The sequence below is a fragment of the Crocuta crocuta genome, unplaced genomic scaffold, assembly GCF_008692635.1.
Source record: "Crocuta crocuta isolate KB4526 unplaced genomic scaffold, BGI_CrCroc_1.0 scaffold45, whole genome shotgun sequence".
NCBI classification, from domain to species: domain Eukaryota; kingdom Metazoa; phylum Chordata; class Mammalia; order Carnivora; family Hyaenidae; genus Crocuta; species Crocuta crocuta.
In genome coordinates this window covers 2,474,065-2,499,976 of record NW_027530544.1, presented here as the reverse complement: position 1 = coordinate 2,499,976, position 25,912 = coordinate 2,474,065, and the positions used below count along the sequence as shown (strand labels likewise).

General features: G+C 41.2%; 1 protein-coding gene across 2 annotated transcripts; it reads left to right on the top strand.

Moving 5' to 3' along the window:
* On the top strand, positions 1–25,912 carry ROPN1 (rhophilin associated tail protein 1). 2 transcript variants are annotated; one of them, XM_077767738.1, is made up of 6 exons: positions 1–228; positions 13,692–13,819; positions 17,473–17,590; positions 18,762–18,923; positions 25,029–25,204; positions 25,710–25,912. In XM_077767738.1, the coding sequence occupies exons 2-6, from the start codon at positions 13,704–13,706 to the stop codon at positions 25,774–25,776; spliced, it is 639 nt and encodes a 212-aa protein (XP_077623864.1). In that variant the 5' UTR covers positions 1–228; positions 13,692–13,703; the 3' UTR covers positions 25,777–25,912. The 2 variants fall into 2 exon arrangements, with proteins under 2 accessions (XP_077623864.1, XP_077623865.1); XM_077767739.1 differs by lacking the exon at positions 13,692–13,819.

The window sequence follows — 25,912 nt, the reverse complement described above, 5'->3', positions numbered from 1 at the left end:
TGCCACGCGAAGGCGAAGCGCTAACAAAGCCTGGTCCGGCCCCACCTCTCCTGTCCCTCGAGCCCAAAGCTGGTACCGCCTTTCCCCTCCCAGATTCTGCGGCTTTCCCCAGCCCCACCAAGGGTGTGTGGGACTCCATCTGTCCCTACACCTCCTTCCGCCTGAGGCCAGGCACAAGGTGTCGCCTCGTCCCCGACAGCTGACAGCCGGTTTGAGAGCGAGCCTCAGGTAGCAACCCCCAAGGGAAGAAGAGGGAGGGAAGGGCCCCGAACCCCTACCCCTACCCCGCCCCCCTCAGGGCTGCCTGGGTCTGAGGTAAGAGTCCTGCCCTTGCACTCACCTGGATTCTGAATCCCTCTTTGTTCACAGAGCGAGAGGAGGGGGCTGTGGTCTTTAAGAGAATATAATCATGGGAGATTACTGCTCTGTACCCAAACTTTGTGTATATTTTGTACTTAGAGCTACTACTTTACGATTTCTTACACAGACTACAGTAATTTGAAAACGTAATGGAATCTTGAATCAGAGTTCCTTACTGACTAAACCACTTTTTTTTTCATACTTATGGGGTGATTGGCATGAGAATTAGTGGGCATGAGTAGCACTTGAAAAACTGCTATCAATTATTTGTTTTCCAAATGTCTGTTGATCACTGACTATATTCCAGGCTAGGCTGTTCCTATAGTGAGTAGAAACTGTCCCTACCCTCAAGTGTACAGTCTAGTGAGAGTAGCAGGTGTTCATTAAAAAACACACAACTAATGCAATTAGAGCTGAGACAAGTGCTGCCAAGGAGACAGGCAGGTAAGTGATGCTCTGAGAAGGTGCAATGGAACTGACTTGAGTGCAGAGAACCTGTGAAAACGTGGGGATTTAACTCCAAGCAAGGGGAACCATATGTCCAAAACCCACTACCTTCTATTCCAAACCCAAACAAGTGTATACGATTGCCTGGTCCTTGGTTCCAAGAGCTGTTCATAGAAACTGCCTCTGAGATTCTGGTGTCTGGAGTCTTTCATTCATGTAAACTAGCCTTTTGTGAAGCTCTGCTTTGCCCACACCAATAAAACCAAATGAGCAATTCCAGAAACAAATCTATATTCCACATTTGATAAAACCTATATTATTCAGCACCTAGCACATATGTGTTGACCTGCCATTCCAAACTGGGAGGTATGTAGGCTTCTGAAAAAAAAGGAAAACTATTGAATTTTAGAGTTGTGGGGACTGGAATTAAATAATTGAGGAAGGCCTACCATACGGAGAGCTTTAAGAGTAGAAAAGAACTTTATAAAACATTAGAATCATGAAACATTAAGATAGAATGGATCTTTCCTCACTTATCTGATGTGAACAAATAGTGTATATTGCTCAAAAGTAGAAAAGTTGGGCTTTGGTGTCTCTTCAACTTAAGGAGGCTATGAATCTAAGTCTCTGTGGCTTAAAAATACATGGAACTCTTGAGAATCAAAGGGAACATGGGAGGAGGATGTGACCTACCCCTCCTTCAGTGTTCTCCATTTCTACCACCATCTTCCCAGTCACCCAGGCTTGAAAAGTGAGGAGTCACCCTGTACTCTCTTCTCCTCCTCCTCCTACATTGGTTACCAAGTCCTTAGCTCCTGCCTTTCTTATCCCTCTCCATTGCAACTGTTAAAAGGCAGTGATGTTCCCAAGAGTTATTGCTAAATGTGCCACCATATTCTTTTAACCAGGCTCCCTGGTTCACTCCACTTCCTTCAGCCTATCTACATAGCTCTTGATCCTTCAATATGTGTTTCAGAGTCCAAGAAAGAGAAAGAAATCATATACAAGTTTCACAGAGTTCAACATAAAGAGTTTTTAACTATAATGGGATTAGACTAATGGAAGATTGGCTAGTTAAGATGTAAAGAGAGCTCTAAAGTATACGGTAATCACAAATATAAGGAGCAACTACTACCCTCAAGATAGATCACCCAAGAAAGAGCTAACCTCCCAAGTGCTTGTCAAAGAGGGTGTGGCCACGGCTCATTGAATGGTAGAGAAATTGCTGAGGTACCAGGCAGGCAAAATCCACAGTCTAGGATGCCGAAGAAACCATTTATGAAAAGAATATGACCATGGGTGAATATTGTTCTCTGCCCAAACCTAGTGGCAGCACTCTGCTACAAAGCTTCCCAAGAGAAGTGCCAGGGAAAGGCCATCGGGCCCTGCTAGCTGCCATGTGGTATGGCAGGCAGACATGCACGAGATCACATACTGCAGGAACCAGAGGCTGGAGAAGCTGTGCGCTAAGGATTGCATCACTGGAGAAACTGCATGCTCCTGATGCTTAGCAAGTGGAGCATATGGATCCTGCAAGAGAGCCTTTTCCTCCTCCAGTATCCCTCCAGTGTCAAACTCTACCAACAAAGTTTGATATGCCAGATGACAAAGGAGAAATATTTAAAGAACCTAGTTCCATTTTTGCTGAGAAGGGAATGCAGGGTGAATTTGGAGCTGAGAGGCAATAAACATATAAACAGCATATCAAGCTAACACCCAAATCTGATTGTGTGAGCCTATTGCTTAAATACTCTAATGGCTCCCTATTGCCTTCAAGATAAAGTTCTAAAGCCTTATCACAGCTTACCAGGCCTTTTATATTCTGGACTTGGGCTATAGTTCCAGACCTAGACCCAACCACTCCACCTCTGCCCACCCTAATCCTCCATAATTATTCACAGTTCCCTGAATTCACCACATTCTCTGATCCTCCCATACCTTTGTCTAAGGTGTTCTAGCCATTAAAAAAACAAAAACAAAAAAAACCTTCCTTGCTCTCAAGAGTAAATAGATGCTTATTGAGAACCTACTCTATACCTGGCACTATTGTGGGAATTGACAATACAGCAATGAACAAACCAGGCTTCCCCAAGTCTCTGTTCAAATACCATCACTCTTTGAGAAGAATTTTCTGATGACTTTCTCTTACCTGCAAGTGTTAGATGTCTTATCTAGGAGACTCTGTTTTCCTGTATCTAGTGCAGACTTTTAACACTTATCAGCTTTTCCTAACAATCTCTTCTACTACCCCATGAGCTCTCTGAGGGCATTTATTTCTGTATCCCAGTATTTAGCACTAGTCCTGTTCCATAATATTTTATCAGATTATTTGCTCACATAATCCATATCACATCATCAATCAAATATAGGCCTAGGACAAGAATCCTGGTCTTCTGTCTAATAGCCAAGATTGCCTCTTCACTAGAGCTTTCTCTGCTCTATGGGTATTATACCTCACCCTGCTATGAAGGACAGTGCTTTTGCGTTGGAAAAGACAAGTGCAATGTTGAACATCATCATGAATGATAAAAGAAGCAGGAAAAAAACTAGAGCCCTATTTTATATGGAAAACTGTGGTGCATTCCCTCAGAGCCATCACATACTTTGAGTTTCTGAATCATAGGAATGCTATAATGAAATGGGAGGTAGGGAGGGCAAGGAAAAGGATGAATATGACGTTGGGGCTATTATGACACTTCACTCTGAAAAAATGAAGGCTAATAAACTTATGAAAGATAGTGTCAAGGTGGTCCCAGTTTTGTATACCGATCCCCAAATTAGAAGATGTGTCACACAACTTTAGGGAGCACAGTTAATGTAGCAGTCTGTAAAGTGTGTCCCTGGGCTTGTGGACCATGATATGAACATGAGGGATTTGAAATATGATCATGGCTGTTTTAAGATAAATTGAAAGAGATACCTGTTCACTTGTTAAATGATAAATATGTGGAACTCCAACTTCCACAACTAGCATTATATATAAGCAATTTTGATAAATTTGCTATAACAAAGCCAAAACCTACTGCTCAAAAAAAGGACAAGGTCAGATAGGACAGCTCTTAGCAATATTGCTGTTGGCATCCAAATGCTAAATTGGCTTGACCATGGATCAAGCCCAGGATAGAAAAAGATCCAGATTTCTGTGAAATAAAGTTGGAGAGGCAAAGCTGATTAATATGAATAAGTTGAATTGTGGAGAACTTGGAAGTCAGACAGGGCACCATTCTGACAAGAAAAGAAATGAAGGTCCACTAAAGATTTTTGAAAGTGACATGATAAATATGAGTGGTTAAGACATTTTATGTGGGAAAACTAAGCCTGAGTTTCCTGGCATTGGTAAAATGATTATAATATTAGAACCTATCTACCGATGGGGTGTTGTAAAGATTAAATGAGATCATGAATGAGCAATGACTGCTCTTAGGCCTTTCTTCTGCCAGTATCCTTTCATTCTATGCAACTGGATGGAATGTAGCTAGACAATTACCATACTGCCAGGACAAAAAAATTAGGGTGTACTCTGATAAGTAATTTTTGTTCCACTTCAGCATTCTAAAAATGTACTTTTCATGATACAAATGGGAATATATGGGATATTTCAGTGATGTAGGGGGACAGCAGGACATAATATTTGAAATAGACTAGGTTTGTCCTAAAGAAAATCCATAAAGTGTAAGTGCATTATTTAGAGAGAGGGAGGCAGTATAGTGTGGAAAGAGCAGTGATGTAGCACCAGATTTTTGTTTCAGATCNTGAGAAGAAAGTAAATTCCTTGGCATCAGGATGTAAAGTTCTAAATATATCCGTTCCTGACAGTTTTCTAAAACTCATCAGGGACTCAAGTAGGGAGTGAAAGAGAAGGATAAATCAAAAATGGCCATAATGGGGACGCCTTGATGGTTTAGTCAGTTAAGCGTCAGGTCAGGTCATGATCTCACAGTTCTTGAGTTAGAGCCTCATCTAGGGCTCTGCACCGACAGCACAGAACCTGCTTTGGGTTCTCTGTCCTCTCCTCTCTCTGCTCATCCCCCACTCATTCTCATTCTCATTCTCTCTCTCTCGCTCCTGTCTGTCTCTCTCAAAACAAACATTTTTAAAAATTACCATGATTAGACAAGGCAATTGAGAGAGTAAAAGAAGTCTGTTTGGGGGTGCTTTTATGGGAAAGGGGGAACTCTACAGTAGGTAGCTGGTAGGTATGACTGCAGCATGGTTGCAAGTCTACAACTAGAGATTTGGGAGGTATTGGGGTACAGCTCTGGTTGCAGCCACAAAAAATCAGCCTGACTTCCAGCTAGAATATAGAAAGGTGCAGCAACTCAAGACTCCAACTGTAATAACTTAAAAAAATCTAGAGAAAACATTTTTTAAGACATTGTAAAGACAGCAGAGAGCTTTAGAAGCAATGAGGACTACTAGATTGATTAAAATTCTAGGAGGGTGTGGAGCCCTTCCAAAGTGAGCTGAAGGTCACAAGCCATTTTTTTCCCTGGAGCCATTTGCCGACTCTGGCTGTGGATTGAGGATTGTGCTTGACCCTTGCAGAGAAACTATCCTGGGGGGAAGAGAAACTGGCAAGTCTTTTATTAGTCAAACACGAATGGCACAACAGACTAGAAATTTTAGTTTTTACACTCTTGGCATATAGTTAAAAAAGAAAACTGGGTATGCGAAGAAGCATGAAAATGTGTTTTTAGATAAATTGAGGTAGGCAAAGGATGGCTGTGTGAATTCGTTCCGACATCCTTGATCTCACTCAGGTAGGAAATGACTTCATGTATTGAGAGTAGGGACGATAATAGTTGGGTGAAATGCAACCTTGGGGGCAAAGTCATTCACTGGAAATTAAATAAGAAATAGAATTGTATTGTTGGGGAACAAATCAAACAAGGCAGAAGCAGGAGTGAAGCAATTCGAGAGTAGAGGTGAGGCATGGTGGAGTGTTCCGCACTGGCTGATATTATAAAGATCATTATGCCGTTACTGCTTTATAACATAAGAATGGATTAGTAATAGATTAAAACTTTTCTTTGCTTTCAAATGCATTCAGCTGATCTCAGTCTTAGAATCACATGGCCATCTTAAAATTTGCTCATGCTATGGTGTTTTATAAGTGTCAGAAATCTGAAAAAGACCCCTCCTTTAACAACCCGGCAAGCAACCTCAGTTCCCATGAGGGAATCCCAGCTCCTATTTATAAAACTAGTGTAAGGTTACACTGCCTTAGTTAGAATGCTTCCTCAGTAAGGGAGTTTCTGCCAGTGATTAGCCAGATGTTCCTACTTCTTTCCCTTGGCTCCTGTTTCCTTTAGAAAGTCCCAGGTGTCTTTGGCCCATGGAATATTCTGTGAATTCTATTTCACTGCAATCAAAAGAAGTCTACCCATTTTGCTAACTTGTCTCAAACTTTCTTGCTGGCTTCTCATACTCTAGGTGAGCAATTTAAACTAGAAGCTAATTTTTCCTTTAACAACCACTATTTTTACAGTTTGTTTTCTAATGGACATTCTTTTTAAGTTACAGAAATCTCAGTTTTTACTAGAAATCGGTCTCAATAACCACTGGAATTTCTTCTGTAACACAGAATCTTAAAACTTTGAAACTTAAAAGTTGAAAGAAAACTTAAAAGTTTTTCAACAGAAGTACTTGCACTTCTTCAACCCTTTTCAAGTGACAGCACACAAAGAAATAAATGGAATGTCCACACTGAGGTAAACTGTAGGGTCCTGGGGGGCTTTTATGGAGCTTATACAAAAATTCAGCATATTTTTACCATATTACTATAATAAAAAAGTAAAATACAAAGTAACAATAAAGATATAACTTTTAATTTGAATAAAACTCCCAGATAAACATTTTAAAACTTTATAGAGAAGTCAAGCTCACTTTCTCATCATGAGTTTGCTTTATATCAAGCTTTGTGTTGAAATGAATACATGAGGTTCCTGACAAATATCTTTTAATGATGTTTTCTTCAAATTCTTATAGTTAACATCAGTGGGAAAGTTTGCCTCATATATGGCTCTTAGCAAATAGTAGAAGGCAAGGGTATTTATTGATTTTTCTGAAGCTGACAGAAATGCCTTTCTCACTCTTAACCAGAACCTAGATCATTTAATTTCTTCTTTCTTTCATTGAACTTCTCGTGATAAGGTGAATAGATTTCTAATGCACTTGAACTTTTTCATATCATGTATCTCCAAATAATGTGACACTTAACAGATGTTTTGCTGCTAGTCTCTTTAGGATTGAAGCTAGAATATCAGTATCACGTAACCTCACATTTCCTTTCAATCTGCAAGCATTGTTAGGATACTTATTTTCAGACATTCCTTGAGATTTTGATTAAATTCATTCTGGCGCTCAAAAATGTCAAGCAAGCCAATTTTCTGAAGACAATAATCTTTCTTCAACAACTCTGCAATAAAGATCATTGACTTTTTTCCCCCTAGTTTTTCGTTTAGCTCCTAATCTCCAGAGAAAAAGCTTTTACTTTGATAGGTATCTTGGTAGGAAACAGCAGACGGTTTCTTCACATAAGCTGAAAACGGACGGCTTGGATTTTATTAGTAACATCTTCTAATGTGGAATTCACATTTATAGGGGAACTACAGACAAGAGCTCATTGTGAACAAAACAATGTCTTACTTGCATCCCAGGCACGGAGAACATGAAGAGCAGATACAGTGTAAAGCCTTCCCACGTTCTTGTCATCACAGATTTCCCACCGGTGCAGGAACGGCTGTGCTTCCATAATCTAGAACATCTGATTTGTTTTAAAGGACTTAGTTACTACTCCATATACATCTTCCTGAGCAGTTTGTTTTGGTACTTTGTGGCAAAACAATATTCTTCCAAGCATTCCTCTCCAGGCATTCTAACTAGTGCTATTAACTAAATAACAGTGACTTAACATCTGCAGATTCACCACTCTGCAAAGAAACGCTTTGACTCATCAGTCTTGCATAGAATGTCATCAATGCATCTTCTGATAGTATTATTCCAGAATAGCACTTACAATCTTTCTTTGGCTTCGTTTGGTCCCAAACATGTGGTCATTTCCCAGATAGGGAAACTGTCTGTTAAGGCCCTGGCAAAATTTGTCTGACACCATTTTCTTCACTTGATAACTTTTCCATGAAAATAAGATACTTAGAAAGACAAAGAAAAAAATTATCAGGGCAAAATAAATCTAAATGTTAAATAATCCTAAAAATAATAGATATTAGGGCTCCTGAGTGGGTCGCTTGCACATCAGACTCTCGATTGCAGCCCTTATCATGATCCCAGGGTCATGGGATCCACTCACATGTTGGGCCCTGCACTGTGTGGAGCCTGCTTAAGGGTCTCTCTCTCTCCCCCCCTCCTCTCCCCTGCTTATGCTCTCTCTCTCTCTAAAAAAAACCCCAACAATAGTAATAGATATTAATAAAAATGAGTATTACTTAATTTTAAATTATACTTTATGGTAGGAAAATAAATAATATATTTAAAGTATTAAGGAGACTACAAGCCTTTTGACCATAATATATCAATTTGCAAAGAAAATAAGGTCCATTTTCATATAAGTATTTTTAAATAAATCAAAATCTTTAAAAAATGAGCATTTGGTCAGTAAAGTGGGAATTTTAAAAATGCTATTATTTAATAATCAAAGTGTTATATTTCTAAAGATATAAACAACTACTTATAAGTAAATGGAGTTAAATATTTTGAAAAATATTTTTCATAAGATATTAAAAAGCTTCAAACCCCTTAACTAAACCAATTATTTTCTATTATTATTTGTTTAGAAACACTGTTTTTTATTTCTATAAACACATGTCATTATAAAATTTCATTATCAGATTTTGAATATTTTATACCAAAATCCAAGAATAAATAAGTATACAAATCAAGTCACGATTTCAAAAAATGAGTAAGTGATGATGATAATGATGAAGCATATGTGCCTTCTTTATTGGGAAAAATGTGAAAATTAAGAGCAAATTAAATCAAAGTTAGAACTAAGTATTTGAAATGTATGTACAAATGATTATCACTAATAATACATACATTATAATTAAGCATATTCATCAGACTTATGGAGATGGTTCTAACATGATGGTTAAAAGGGGAAACTCTGTATAGTTGTCACCTCTGGCAGGTGCTATGCATAAAACCTGAAGCACAAAGACAATAATTACTGGAATATGGAAGTTTACTGACTGAGCCAAACAGGATCCACATATAATTTCAACTGTTATAAGTAGGTGAATGGTTGTAAAATGGTTGTAAATTTTGTGTCACTATAAAAAGTTTACAACCATCAATCTCTCCTGGAGATAACTGTAACCCATTCTGGTGTGGCCACTTGTGGAAAGCTCAGCTATAGAGATCTGTAGAAGGTAGAGGGGGATGAAATGATAAAATGTGTATTACAATATTACTTGATGATTCTTTAGTGTTCTAGGAAGGCTTATGGCATACTAGGCACAAAATGAAACTTAGGGGTGTGTAGAGTTTGAACAGATGGAAAAGAAGAGAGCACTTCAAGTAAGCCAGCCAGAATTAGCAAAATACTGCAGGAAATAGAAAAGCAAGATAGATTTCTATTAACAATGGATGGACAAGTGCTAAGCTTCACATATATAATATCTTGGAAATATGCCAGAGTAGACTACATGTTGGAAATTTGTGTTGGTAAACAGTATCAGAAAAATTCTAGTTTAAAATTGTGTATAAATCACTGAGAACCTTGAAAGTCAGGATATGATTGCCATATAGCGAGCAGGGCTCTCTTATTAACAGCAGCATAGAATATAGATGTGGACACACTGGACACACAGAATAGACCAGGGAATGACCTGAGACAGAGATACCAGTTAGAAGCTGCACAGTAGGTGGTGAGGGGCTGAGCCAGAATAAAAGGAGTAGAAATAGAGAGGAAGGGATGGTTTGGAGACATATTTCAAAGGAAATATCAATGGGATTTAGTGAGAGTCAACAGAGTGAAGAGAATGGATGGCCCCAGGGCTTGGAGGCCAAGAGAAAATTGGGGCATGATGTTCAGAAACAAACTTGGGAAGGGGACTTAGTTGGCAGATGGAGAGTGAGTTTTAATGGAGGTATGTCCTGGGGACAGTAGGAAGTGAGCAACATAAGCACAGGTGAGAGATCAGGGATGGACAAACAAGATGGAGCCATGAGAAGATGTGAGCTTTCCAAGAAGAGTGACAGAAAGACAGGAGCTCAGAATGCTGAAGACTTGTGTTTTGGGAAGATTGCAAACTCGTTTATCGTGAGGAAAGAGGAAAAAAGTTACAATGGCAGAGGAGGAGTGCAGAGAAAAAGAAAAAAACAAGAATGGTATATGCCATCAAAGGGAAACTTCAAGAAGGAAAGGACAGTCATGTTTAACAGGCACCTCCTACTTCAGGCTGTGTGTTCAAATCCTGCTTCTGTCACTTAAGAGCTACATGTCATTTCAGAGGTTTTATTTTTCCTTAGTTTCATCATCTGTGGAATAGTGATAATATAATCTACCTTATAGGGATATTTTGAGGATTAAGTGAGAAAATGTATATAGAATGCTTAACATAGTATCTGGCACAGACCAGAAGTTAATAGATGTAATTGATGACTTTTAAGGGGAAAATGGGGTGGTGAGAGCAGAAAGAATTGCAAGAGGTTAAAAAAGGAGTAAGCATTCAGAAAAGAGTGCAGGTATGGAGAACGTACTAGAGATTGGCCAAAAATGGAGAGAGATCTCAGAATGTTCTTAGAAGAGGCAGTGGGGTAAAGGCTTTGCTTAAATTTGCTCTGTAATGACCAAGGGTTATCATTCTCACTGTTCTCATAGAAGCCTGGTTAATTAGATTTGGACAATATTTTCATTTATATGACACCATTTTAACCTTTGGAATAGAAATCAAAAAATTGCACAACTAAAATATCCTGTCAAAATATATACAAATAGGCAAAAGGTACAGTTTCTTTGAAGGAACAGTATGGCACTGCCTCAGAAAGTAAAAAATAGAATTTCCATCTGATCCAGCAATCCCACTTCTGGGTATATACCCAAAAAAATTGAAAGGAGGGACTTGAACAGGTGTTTGTTTACCCAGTCCATAGCAGCATTATTCACAATAGCCAAAAGACAAAGACAACCCAAATGTTCAACAACAGGTTGAACACACACACTGGAATGTTAATACTCTACAACATGGATGAGCCTTGAGGACATTATGCTAAGTGAAATAAGTCAGATACAAAAGAACAAATATTGTATGATTCTACTTATGTGAAGTACCTAGAGTATTCAAATTCATAAAGAGAGAAAGCAGGATGGTGGTTGCCAGATGTTAAGGGGAGGGGGAAGTGGAGAATTATTGTGTAATGGGTACAGAATTTAAGTTTAGGAAGATGAAAAAGTCCTGGAGATGGCTGGTGGTGATGGTTGTGCAACAATGTGAATGAATTTAATGCCTCTGAACCACACACTCAAAAATGGTTACAATGGTAAATTTTGTTCTGTGTGCTTAACCACAATTTTATGTTTATATATATGTGTGTGTATATACATATATAATATATATTCAGACAATATGAGCAAAATAAGACACTGCCCTTTGCTAGATAAAATGGATTGAAAAGTTATCAGAAATAAACAATTTGTAATGGTAACTTTTAAATCATGAAATATTTCATACATAGAAAGTAAAATGCCTAACGTAAACACAGGCATAAAGCTAATGAAACAAAAATCTACACAGATACCTTTGAACTTAAAATGTAGAACGTCATTAATAGTGGTGGTATCCCTGTTGCATCTCCCAGATGACATTCCTCTCCTCCCCCAATAGAGGAAACTCAAATTTGGAATTTGTGTTTATCATCCCTGGCTATATTATGAAATATGCATGTAACCCTAAACAATATATTTCCTTTCCCTCTAGCATTCACCCCTGGTGGTATCTGTAGCATGCTCACTGGGAACTATGCTATCTTCTCAATGAATTGAAGCTTTTAGCATTTTGAGCTGACCCTCCTTATTCCTAATAATGCGTTTTGCCTTTAAGTTTCCTGTCGGTTATTAACATGTCTATATCATCTTTCTTTTGGTTTTATTCGCCTATTTATCCATAGCCCGTTCACCTTCAGTTGTTCTGAGTCCTTATGTGTTTTCAGATGTGCCTCAAGTTGGATTTTTGAAAAATCTGGTCTGATAATTTCTGTAATTTAATGGCCACACTTAAGACCATTTCTTTTTGTTGTGATTACGGGTATACTGTATATGGATTCCTTTCTATCACGCTGTTTATCCATTTTTTCCTATGCTTTCCTTACTCTTTTCTTGCCTTCTTGTGGGTTGATTAAGATGTTTTGTTGCTATTGTTTTTAATTCCTTTTCTCCTTTCTACAAGTTTGGTATTTATATTATTTTCATAGTAATTACTCTTGAAATTTTGCTATGCATACTTGACTTTTTAGAAAGTCTAAAATTAATCAGATCTTTGTACTCTTCCAAATAAAAGAACATACGGTGAATGATAATGGAGTACTACTAACCTGGGGCCACTTTAGTTTCTTGTCTTGGGATTTCCCAATGAGGTCAGTGGTATAAATCAACAGCTAAGACCTAGTTAATGGCAACAAACTGGTGGGAGACGATCTTGCCACCAACAAGAAGCAATGATGGAGACACATTCTCAGTTTCCCCCTGCCAGCCGGCAGATATTTCCACTGTTTACGCTGAGGGTGTGTGCAACTTTGTTTCAGGTTTGTGGGGTGAGAGTAAGAGAGTCCTTCAGTTCAGTTCACTTTTTGTGGGCCTAAGACTGGATTTGTTTGCAACTTGCCAGGTCATTTGTCTGCAAGTTTCAAGTTTGGGGCACCTACATTTGCATCTTACCTTCTTCATTTGCTTACCGGTTTGGTTTCTGCTTTACTCATTTTATTTGGCCCTTTAGGATATCGCTCGCTTTCTTCCATGTTCAGAAGGCAATCTGAACGGTGTTGGCTGGGGTTTGCCTAACGTGTATGTGTTCTGAAGATGGGGGGAGCTTTATGTTTTGTTTTTTTAAAGTTTTATTTAAGTAATCTCTACACTCAACATGGGGCGTGAACTCACTGCCCCAAGGTCATAAGTGGCAAGTTTCTCCAACTGAGCCAGCCAGGCACCCAATGTGGCACTTTTTGATTATCTTGTGTCTTTTTCACTACTAACAGCAGACAAAACCTTTTAATCTGCTGTTTGTGTACCATCTATGGATAGTTATGTTTTGTTTCAATTTGTCCTGAAACTTTTTGAATGAAATGTACAGTTTTCTCTTTTACAATTAGAAAAGATAAATATATGCGGATGTAAGGAAAGATGTTCACAAGATGGCTGTTTAATGTTCATTTTTATTTGGAAATAACCTAATATCAAATAATAGAGGATTCGCAGAATAAATTTTGCCACAATTTATTCTGCCATAAGAGTTGTGTGTGTGTGACATGGAAGATGTTCATGATATGCTGTTGTACATGGCCCCGTTTTTTATTTCTACAAACACATATATTTATATTGAAAACATTCTGGAAGGAGATGTCCAATATTTTGGGATGACATCGTTAGGGGATATTTTTGCTCACTTCTTGCTGATCTCTACGTTTCAAATGAAGAAGTATTGTGTGGTTTTTATGTAGAGGACATAATTACTTACAAGAACACAAAGCAGCGACTTGTAACCCATTTTCTAACTTTGGAGTTGTGTAGCAGTTGAATGCATATACCTTGTGGGGTAATGAACTCCCCAGTATGGAGAATTCAAACAGAAGCTGGGTGACCTCCGGTCCAGGATTCCTGTCATTTTATGATTCAAAGATTCCCAATTTATTTATCTTTCTCCTGCCATTAGGTCATCCAGTCAATGCCTCAGACAGATAAGCAAATATGCATCCCCCCGGAGCTGCCGGAATTGCTGAAGCAATTCACCAAAGCCGCCATTCGGACCCAGCCGCAGGATCTCATCCAGTGGGCGGCTGAGTACGTACCCCTTCTCACTCAGCCCCAGGTTCCCGGAGGAGGTGGAGGTGGGGCGTGGAGGAGGGGTGGTCGTCCGGAAAACTGAGGAGGGCGTCGCGGCTGCAGCCCGGGAATCAGGACTGGTTAGCAGAAGCTTTGGGATGTTCAGCTCTCGAAATGCTTGGATGCTTTAAAATCCGCAGAGAAATAAAACGCACCGGGCCGGGGTGGGTTGCCCTCCCCTAAGCGACCCAGACTGAACAAAAGGACTCCAGAGCAATCGGCCAAGGGTCCTGGGGCGAACAGCAGGAGTAGGGTCCCACAGCAAGAAGGCACACGCCNGCCCCGCCTGCAGGCCGGGTCTCGTCCCGGGCCGGGTCTCCGGTCTCACCACTAGAGAGCAGCAGCGCGCCTCGGCGAGCCAGGCGCCGCGGCCGCAGGCTGGGCGGCGCGCGCTCGGTCCCAGCTGCCTCACCTCTGCGGTTGCGCCGCCTTGACCGCCTACCTCCGCGGCCGTCCCGCCCCCTTCCTGTCCCAACCAGACGTTCAGTAGCTTGTCTTCGGGGGAATTATTTTCTTTAGTGTTCTTGGAGCTAATCTGTTCCCTCAACATGAAGACGTCCACACTGCACACTGCACTATGGAGAAACGAGGCCGAACGGGGTGCCGAGGGCGCGAGGAGCGCGGGCCCGGCGGGAAACCCTGTGCCCGTAGCTCAGGTGCCCGCGTTCGCCAGCGACCTCCGGCGGCTGCTGGCGGCCAGGAGCCCGCGCCGCGATCGCGCGCCGCTGGCCCCGCTTCAAACAGCTCTGCGCAGAAAGCCTCTCGGCTATGAAATTGCTTCTTAGACCAACATGCCCGCACGCAGCTCGGGGGCCAGGGGCTTGAGGCCGGGGTTGGGAGTTGGGTCCAGACCTCCTGGACCATTTTCAGGCTAGTTTTACTGCTTACTGGTGACCTCCTCAGCAGCGTTTCAGTGGGAACAGGGCGGCCAGAGAGGCTTGTTGAGCCTCGCCGGTGGCCATGAGGTGTGCTGAGCAGGTGGGGAGAAGGTGTGGGCGCCTTCGAGAAGGCGCACAGTGTCATCAGAGCGCAGCCTCACAGCCTCCGGGTCGGTGCACTCCCGCTGCTGGTTTGGGTCAGGACGAAGCTTTCACAGATGGAAGGAAAATAAGCCAGTGGTGCTCGTAAAAAGGAACATAATGGGGTTGCTTTGCTAGTTATGATCACTGTTTAGTTTTCCATTCTAAATTTTATATATTCTCTCACAGACTGAACTTTGGCATCAGAAGGCTAATTTATTTTGGCGGACTCAGACAGACTTCGTTTTATACCATACAATAGTTTAAAACCCCATTTTATTATGCTGCTGCTTTATAACAAGGAAAATGACATTTCTTGCGATTGTCCCTGACATTTATGGGAGAAAACATTCCACTGTTGTAGCCTGCTTGCTCCCATTTTGTATCGTGTGCTATAAATTTTTTAAATATCCGTGAAGAATCGGTTTGTAGTTTAACTGCAATGAAAAAGGAGAGCGGGACCTGAGAGCACTCTCCATCAATTCAGACCTGAAAAGCACTTATCAGATGGTTTTGTGTGACTTACAAACCCATGGCACTTTAGAAACCTCACAAAGTATTTCCAAGACAAAATATGTCTTAATTTTGTGCAAGAATTTCCCCACATACGTGCTCTCAGTGAAGAAATCACCTCCCAGACACCAGCAGGCTGTAAACTTGTCTCGTGGTATGTGTGACCACACAAATTGGTCATATAGGTGAATAACCCTGCAATTGTTCATTGCAAATGAAGCTAAATAACCCACAGGGTACTAAATCCGTGACTACAGCTTCATTTCCACATTCTCCACATAACTTGGCTAGAAAGTCTAAAGACATTTCCGCCAAGTGTCACTGTATCTGCACAGTCACTTCTGTCAAATGAGATGCCATGTTTCTGCCTCTCCCATTTATGCCACCCAAGTTTCTATAGTCCACTCCTGTTGTCACTGTGAAGCCACACCTACCCCAACACTGATCTGTCCATGGAAATTGCTCACACGCACTGTAACAGGTCTCCAGACAGCATTTCTTCTGCCCTCTCTGCTGCTGACTTCCGAGGGGTACGTGGAAGGTATTGGTTTAGTCCTTGTAGTTTTAGCTCTGCATTGATCTGTGGCATAGGGACAGGCAATAGTTCATCCCCATCACTGTATGGCCTGACCCTAAAATGGGCTTCTACAAAATGCCCTCTGCCTTCTTTTGAACTATCTGGATCTGGAAAAAAAATAGCAAAAATATTTATTCATGAAAACTAAAGCAGAGACAGGCAGAGGCATGTGATCCAGGGATAGTTAAAAATAAGGCTTTGAAGGAGACAGACCCTTCCAGACAAGTACTGGTGACCCATGTGTCAAGTGCTTATGTCCCTGCCCTGCTGCAGGCAGCCCTTTTTAGCTTAAGCCAATTTTGAAACAGGACTCAGCATTTTTTTCACATTGCACCAAAACAAAGTCTACTCCACAAAACTTCTATGACCAGGCAGATTTTATTGAAATTTTTGAGGGAAGGTAGAGAACAGTTTTACTTCACACATCCCACATAAGATGGTCTCGGCCCTTCTGCGGCTTGTCTTCTCACCTGAGCCTCCCTTAGTGCCCTTTTCTCCCTTTCCCCTGAAAGCCCAAGCCTCACCACCTCCAGCTGGAAACCTTTCCTGGCTCACTCCTAGAGCAGCTTCGTCTCCTCCTCTTTCTTGTACAAGTCACTTCAGTGCTCTTCCAACTTTTTTCCAAGATCACATATCCCTACCCACTACCTAATATCAACTTTAAGTATGTCAATAGCCATTTTACTAAAAATAAAGATTTTATGTTTGAAAGACAGTCCTCTAGGTACTAGGATTCTTCTTCCATAGAAAGAGGGGGATTTAAAATAACAGTGATCTTTTTCTCTCTCTCATATATATATATATATACACATACATATAGTGTATAATACATACATTAGTGTATATATACATACATATAGTGTATAATACATATAGTCTATGTACATTGTACATATGGGTATGTACATATTATATAATTATATTATATAATATATTACATATATAATTATATGTACTATAATAATATAAATGTACTATAATAATATAAAATATATATATTATATATAGGAGAAACAAATTACTGTTACATATTATATTACATTATATGCATATGTATTATATATCACATATACAATATGTTCTATAACATAGAACACACATATATCTCTTATTATATATGTGTGTGTGTATGTATATGTGTGTGTGCACACACATGTGTGTATGCAAAACACTTAGGAGGGATGACTGGGGAAAAAAACCCAGGCTCAATATGCTTCCGGGAATTCCATACCAAAATTTTTACTGATTATTCCTCATCCTTAGAGAGAAACAAACCTTTTTACTCCCTAAGTGTTCTTCATACCTTGAATGGAAAGTAACACATTCAGGCTTTTCCTGTACATTAATGAACAAAACAAAGTGTCTGGTGTATAGAAGCCCCTAACAAATGTTCTTTCTCCACCCCCTTCTCTCAAGAAAAGGAGGAGGGGATTCTCAAAGCAGCCAGAGGCCACTGGCGTATAGGATGTCCTCCCCACCCACCTAACTTTTTTTTCTTGTAGCTATTTTGGGGCTATGTCTCGTGGAGAGATCCCTCCAGTGAGAGAGCGGTCTGAGCGAGTGGCTTTGTCTAATTGGGCAGAGCTTACACCTGAGCTGTTAAAGATCTTGCATTCTCGGGTAAGGGCTGCACCACAGCATCAAGGGGGAAGGGTGGGCATGCTGACCCCAGGTGGGTGCAAACGAAAGCTCACCGTCCTCTGTCCAGTCAGCTGGCCATTCAGCATCATAACATTCACTAAATAATGCCTTGGAAGTAAATCTTCTCTTGGAGAAATAGGATTGATAATGAAATAGACTCAAACCTGAGTTATCAGTGGAGTCATCCCAGGTTTCCCGAAGCTGTCAGAATGTCCAGGGGCTCGATTCAATACTGATCCCTTCACCACAGAGGAAGACAGAAAGGGGAAAGCCCTGGCTTTCTTCACAGCCTCATAATTCTGGGAACTTCCCGGTGAATGGATGAGGAAGGTCTGACTTGACAAAGCTGCAGCTTGGCTGGTACCCAGGAAATAACGTTTAGCACCACCAAGCTCTGCTTTAAAACCCAGGACAGAGGATTGTGGTGATTCAGGACTGACAGCCAGCTATCTTTCTCCCAGAGGCTTAGCATTTCACTAGAATCAGAGGGCCAGGGAAGGTGCAGTAGTGCTTCATTGGGGCCTCTGTAGCCGTATTACATCGTTGGCCAACAACTGGCCATTTGTTCCCTTCCTCCTCTTTACCACCAAGTGCCTTATGCAACAGATGTGGCAGAGATCTGACATACCTGAGACCAAGTAATATTAGGCATCCAGACCCAGACCCCATGTTATTGGGAAAGCATGCGTGTTGCATGTGAAGTCTAGTGCAAAGAAGTCCATAGAACCTAGGAGCAAGAGACTTAACATCTAGGTTTTATTTCACTGCTGAGCAGTGGTCTCAGACAAGTCCTCTGCCCCTTGGTTTCATTTTCAGCCTGTCCTATCTGCCTTATAGGGACAAACTAGGGATAAAACAGCAACAATAAAAGCATCAGAAAAAATGAAAATGTAATATGAGTGTATTATTTCCCTATGATTTTCACATCTAGAGTTAAAATGATTGAATTATGCCTCAGCATGCTTTCCACTACACTGAACATTTCTCTACCCTGCACAGAGAACTGCCTGAGTTCTCCCCTGACCACCACCCACTACCAAACCCTTTGTTGTGTGCTGGGAGAACACGGGCATTGCTACCCATTGTCCCTCGGGGCATCCTCTCATCTTGTCCCTCACTCTCTGTCTTGTGTCCGTGCCCTGGCCTGCAGGTTGCTGGCAGACTGATAATCCATGCAGATGAGCTGGCCCAGATGTGGAAAGTGCTGAGTCTCCCAACAGATCTGTTTAACAGTGTAATGAACGTGGGTCGCTTCACGGAGGAGATTGAGTGGCTGAAGTTTTTAGCTCTTGCTTGCAGTTCTCTTGGAGTTGTAAGTGAGCTTTACTGCCTTTTGTTCCTTATGCGAAAGGCTCTGTCTGGGCCTGGAAGAGCAGGGCCTCTGCACACAAGGTCCGTCTCCTGGGCTGAGGAAGAGCATGCCTCTCTTGTCTATTTCTCCTCTCTGAGTTAAGTCTTGCCTCTACTCATCAGCCAGAAGCAGGGGCAAGGAGGAGAGAGGGGAAAACTGTCATCAGACCCTGGGGAGAGGTTACTAGAATGTGGCTTTTGGAATTATTTATGAATTTCAGTCATTGCACTTGGATTTATTTCCATCACCACTCCACTCATATCCTAAAGATAACCAAGAGCCAGCTGTAGATTTGCTTCTACTCGGGTTCCAGATACCTAGAAGATATACCAATAGATCCTTTTAAAAAGAGGTACAGCCTTATAAAAAAACTACTATTTGATAAGCGTAACTGTATATAAAAATCAAAGATGAGAGAGCAGGAAAGGAGATATGAAGCTATTTCCAGATCTATAGTCATGACATCATCATGGATGCAGAATGCTCATACAAATTCATGCCTCTTCCAAATTTGACTTGATTTACAATCAGAAAAGCAATGTTTCTGTTTTAAAGAAAAAGATACTGCACCCAGTATACTGCACCATATATATGGTTCATATATATATATGGCTCACATATATACAGATGTATATATATATTTAGGTATCATCTTACATATGGACTCACTCTTGTTAAACACTGTTATAATAGCTTAAATGAAAATGAATCAGGGGATGCCTGGGTGGCTTGGTCAGTTAAGCATCTGACTTTGGCTCAGGTCATGATCTCACACTTTGTGAGTTTGAGCCCTGCGTCGGGCTCTGTGCTAACAGCTCAGAACCTGGAGCCTGCTTCAGATTCTGTGTGTGTGTGTGTCTCTCTCTGCCCCTCCCCCACTCACACTCTGTCTCTCAAGAATGAATAAATGTTTAAAAATTAAAAAAAATTAATCAGAAACAGTTTTTAATAATCCCTGGAATACATGCAAGATTGAATGTTATTGATAAAATTATTGCCTCTGCCAAAGCCAAATAGTACACAGAGGTAGTTCGAATCAGTCAACAAATCTAAACACCATCTTATTCTTTGTTCTTGAATATGTTTGGGATATGTATCTGACACTTTCGTTTCTGAGAAAAGTTTCAACTTCTCCCATGGGTTTCCCCTGCAACTTTCATTATAATCAGTTCTTTAGAGACAAGGCGAGGAGAGGCCATTCGTGGTTTTTTTGGTCTTATTCTCCTATATAATTACATTATATAATAAATAAATTGCTCTCCTCCAAAGAGGAGAGGAAAATGCAGCCAGAGTAGATGTTCTGCCTGTCATCACAATCACACTTCTTTGGAATTAGCCCCCAAAGATTGGGGGAAATCCAGAAGAGAACATTAAAAATGGACACATTTTAGTAAATTCTCATAGGGTCACAAATGTATTCGCAGTACATGCAGAAATGTTTGGGGTGGGGAGAGGGGAACATACTTTATCTGTTCATTCTTTTTTTAATGTTTATTTATTTATTTTGAGAGAGAGAGAGAGAGAGAGAGCAGGGGGAGGGGCAGAGAGAGAATCCCAAGCAGGCCCCATACTGTCACCGCAGTCTCATGCAGGACTCCATCTCATGAACCAAGAGATCATGACCTAGGCTAAAATCAAGAGTTGGCTGCTTAACTGACTGAGCCACCCAGAGACTATAGTTAATTCTGATCTTCCTGATGTACCCTACCCACAAAGGATTGAGTAAGAAAATAAGTAGACTCGACCCAATGCAGAAGTTTTAGTCTGATGCAGTAACTGAAACAGCTTTGAGGTAAATGCCCAGTCTCTCAGATTTCTCCACACTACTTCACTCTTTAAGATGACAGCGGAGTGTGTAATAGGGAAAGGTTGACTTCAGAACTGCAAACCACTAAAGAAAGGGGTTCTCACATCCCTTGGTCCTTGGAAATTCATGGGAATAAATACTGTTTCTGTGGTCCTGGCTGCTTGCAGCCTGAGTCCTCAGCCTCTTCTCTCTCACAGCACAGTGCCCCTCCCCTCTGGGCCCACTGCCATTCTCGCTGGTGCTGAGGGCCTCTCTGAGCCACTTTCACGTTGCTCTATCTGCTCCCTGGCTCCAGTGGTCTACTTCATAGCCCCTCACCACCTTATGAGGTGTGTGAGTCCTTTCCTTGTCCACATACCTCACAGTAACCAAGAGTAAGTATGGAAAGCTAAATTCCATTGCTCCCTCTGCTTAGCTTTCAGTGTAGCTGCTTAGGTTTACTTTCCTATGTCTGCCTCCCAAACTGGGGAGGGGAAATCATGAGATGAATTGTATCTTTCTACCTCCTTCTAAAATGAGGAGCTTGAATTAGATGTTCCATGAAGTTCTTTCATCTCTAATGTTCTGTGGTTCTATTCCCCCTTCTCTGCTTCCACTGAGATACCCTCAGGCCTGGTTTTGGATAACAGGGGTTCCTTCAATACTGAGAGGTGCTGAGGTATCTGACTGTGCCTCTCCTCATCCCAAGATCATAGAACACCTAGAGGTGAAGTCAGCCTAAAGGGCTAATCTGTAAATAAAAAGGTGCCCTGTTAATCCAGGAATAGGCCTATTTTACCCATTTTTTCATGCTGGACTATAGCTAGGAACTTAAAAGTGGAGGTATGAGCCATCCATCTGGTGGAGGCTTTGGATTCTAGTTAAGTCACAAAGCCTTAGAGGCAAACCCAGGAATTTCCTCCTTCCTTTGTCAATTCACCAGCCAGCCATGACCTCGGTGCCGTTTAGAAAAACCACTTCCTCCCTACAGTCAATTGGCAGGCATTTTATTTTTATTTTTATTTTAATAGTTTATTGTTGAGTTGGTTTCCATATAACACCCAGTGCTCATCCTCACAAGTGCCCTCCTCCATGCCCATCACCTCCCTCCCCTCCCCTCCACCCCATCTGCCCTCAGTTTGTTCTCGGCATTCAAGAGTCTCTCATGGTTTGCCTCCCTCCCTTTCCCCCACTATTTTTCCCCTTCTTCTCCCTCATGGTTCTCTGTTAGCTTCCTCCTAATCCACCTATACGTGCAAACATATGGTATCTGTCCTTCTCTGCTTGACTTATTTCGCTCAGCATAACACCCTCAAGTCCCATCCATGTTGCTACACATGGAATTGGCAGGAATTTTAGATAGCAGGTACTTTCTTGAGCTCTCTGGGTCTACACTCATGATTCAAAAGACTGTGGCACACAGACTTGTATTCCTCTTCTCTCTCCGCACTCCCTCTGTCAGACTAGCATATATTACCTCCTGTTCTACTGGGACTGATTATAGAAAAGGAAGATTGTGTAATTGTGTTCATTGGAAGAAAGGACATATTTTGTTAGCAAATGATTCACTTTCTGAGTGTTTCACCTCTGGGTTTGAAAATGAGTCTGAGAAGATGCTTAAAAGCTCTCTTTTTATGAAGTAGATCCCCACCTGACCAAAAACTCTTGTGCAACAGAATGCAGATCCTTGTTTATGTTAGATTTATTTAAGTTTTCCAAAAAGCTCTTGTCCAGAGAATTCTTTATTTTTAAAAAAATTTTTAAATGTCTTTATTTTATTTTGAGAGACAGAGACAGAGAGCGAGCAGGGGAGGGGCAGAGAGAGGGAGACCCAGAACCCACGGACTGTGAGATCATGACCTGAGCCGAAGTCAGACACTTAACTGACTGAGCCACCCAGGTACCCCTTGTCCAGAGAATTCTTTACCCATTCATCCATGTAATAAACCTTATAAGGACATAGAACTTAAAGGTTTGTGTTTGAGTGATCAGAAAAATATGCTGGTTAGAGTAGAAAGCACCTGCATTAGCTTGTAGAGCTGCCACAACAAAGTACCTCATACCAGGGACTGGGCTTAAACACCAGGAATTTATTGTCTCACAGCCCTGGAGGCTAGAGGTCTGAGATCAAGGTGTCTGAGGCCACTCCCCTTGGCTTGTAAATGGCCCTTGCCTCCCTGTTTCTTCACACAGCTGTCCCTCTGGGTATGCATGTCTGATGTCTTTGTGTCCTAATCCCTTCTTATAAGGACAACAGTACTATTGGGGTAGGACCCGCTCTAATGACTTAATTTTCACTTAATCACCTCTTCAAAGGCCCTATCTCCAAATATAGTCACATTCTGAGGTCCTGGGGTTAGGGCTTCAACATATGAATTTTGGGTGAACACAGTTCAGCCCTTAACAGCATCCCCACCTGGATGAGCCTGCAGAAAGAGAACAGCAGAACAAAGGCAATAAAGGATTGTTTTAAGAGGGAGAGAGAATGAGCTCTGAATGGAGAGCATGGAGTTCGTTGCACACATGCTTGCGCATCTACCTCAAGACCGTGTCCTGCTGACCTTATGTCACACACATGCCCCTCCATCTCACTGACAGCCTCTTACCCAGCCTTTTGTCTGCCTGCCTCTCAGCCTCCTTCCTGGAAGTGCCTGGCACTCGGCCAAATACAGCGCTTCACAGGGTTTCCAGGTGAGGACTCCTGAGGTCTGCAAACCCAACATTTCTTTGACATAATGTGGTTTATCATTCTAAAATTCGGTGTATGATGATTCTATTTCATAAAATATCAATGTTTATAAATGCAGAGAAACAAAATGTAAATATTAAATCAATCAAAATTAATAATTAATGCAAAAAAGTTTAAATCACTTGTCATCAAGTAAAACTGTCCCTTTTAGGAAGATGGCCAAGTTTATTCAGCATCCTTATTTACCTTCTAACATACCCACTTACACCCTTCGGTAACACACACCAGTTAAAGAAGCATTAGAGAGGCTTCCATTATATCATTGGGAGGAATGGAACAGAACAGCTAACAGCAATTGCAAAGGAAGAACAGTGCTGGGCAGCCTTTGGGGAGATAGTTACAGCTGCCTTTTGCTTCACCCAGGCATACCCAGTTCAGCACTCCGGACTCATTTTTCACTGATCCACAAACTCCCTTAAAAGGTGTTTAAGGATAATCTGCACGTCATCTGTTTGGATAAACCACCAAGATATATGTGCTGACCTATGTTCGCTAATTCAGAACTAAACAATCCTTTCTTTGAATCGCTTCTTTCCTTTACCCCATAATTTTCCAACTTTTTCACTTGTGAAATTTATATAAAGAGTAGGTTTATTTAAAGACACAGGTGAGTAAAAAACCTCAGTTCTGAACATGATTTTTAAAAATCTTCAAGTTTCATTGTAAGGAGTGTTTGCTTCTATACCATAAACCTTCTGAAATCCATCATCTACTTAATTTTTCCCCAGCAACAACAGGATGATTGTTATGTCATATAAAATACTAGGTGTTTGGGGGCACCTGGGTGGCTCAGTCAGCTAAGTGCCTGACTCTTGATTATAGCTCGGGTCATGACCCCAGGGTTGTGGGATCGAGCCCTGTGTCAGGCATCGTGCTGAGTGTGGAGCCTGCTTGGGATTCTTGTCCTTCCTCTCCCTCTGTCCCTACCCTGCTTGTGTGTGCACACACATTCTCACTCTCTCTTAAAAAAGAGTGGGTGTTCTGATTAGATGGGTCTACATGTTTTAAAAGAAGGGGTTTTAATGTTCAGGGTCACTTTTCCTATATCTGGGACTCCTATCTTCCCAGGCACTCACCTTTTCCTCCCTCCTTGCCCCTACTGGGCATTCTTCCACGGACCGCTGGAGTATATAAACTAGACTAATTACCATAGCTCTGTAGAGGTAACATTGGAGAGCAATAAGAATAAGAAAGAATTTTAATTTTTTACAACATAAAAATTGTGACCGTATTCTGATTAAAGTAATAAATATCATAAAGTATCGAGCAGCTTATAACCTTTCCTTGAGAGTATCCCTCCAACAAAGAAGGGAAAGGAAAAAAAGACACCCAGAACATCAATAGTTTTTAGATCGAATTAAATGACATTTGGGGGTAAAACATTTCAAGCTTTTCAGAGTATTACATCATTCCCATTTCATTTTATGAGAGCAATATTTTTGTTTTCTTTCTGGTTTCTAAACTGATCTTAGGAATTTAATTTCGTTTGGAATAGTGACTTTCTTCCTCATTTTATCTTATGGCTTTATAGACCATTGCCAAAACTCTCAAGATAGTGTGCGAAGTGTTATCATCTGACCATGACAGTGGGCCTCCTCGGATCCCATTTAGCACCTTCCAGTTTCTCTACACATATATTGCCGAAGTGGATGGGGAGATCTCTGCCTCACATGTCAGCCGAATGCTGAACTACATTGAACAGGAAGTGTAAGTAAACTGTTCCACATCGGAGGGGAAAGAATACAAAATAAAGCAAACACAGCAGGCGGAGATATATGTAGTGAAGATAATGTAGTGAAGTTACTACATTACACTGCCCTCGAACAGAGAAATGTAAAGAACAAGAAATAAGGACCTGAAAGCAAAGGGGAAAGGCAGGGAAGAATGGCATAGGACAGTGATTCTGGTGAAGCGTTGGAAATGCTTCTTCTCAGGCTGCTGCCTGAAAATACCCCGTCACAAACTCAGGGGCAGGGCCCAGGCATCTGTGTCTTAGCAAGCCCCCCAGATGACTCTGGCTCAAGCTCAGGTTTGACAAGTCAGGGTAGCAGTGGAGGAGGAGGAGAAGGATGGCAAGAGGTCAGAGAAAAAGAGGGCAATAAGGGCAGGAGCCACAGCAGAATTCATTTGGAGTGAGAGAATTAATATCTTGTCTTTCTTAAGATGGATTGTTAAACGAACTAACCCCAGATATATATTTTTCCCCAAACAGAATTGGTCCTGATGGTTTAATCAAGGTCAATGACTTTACCCAAAACCCCAGGGTTCGGCTGGAGTAAAAGCACAGTTTTGGCAATTTTAAAGGAAGATACAGAGATGATCGCGCTTCAGAATGACTGAAACCATGCGCCATCCAAGGTCAATTTTCTTGTACAACTGGTACACACTAATAAACAATTAGGCAAACAAACAAAA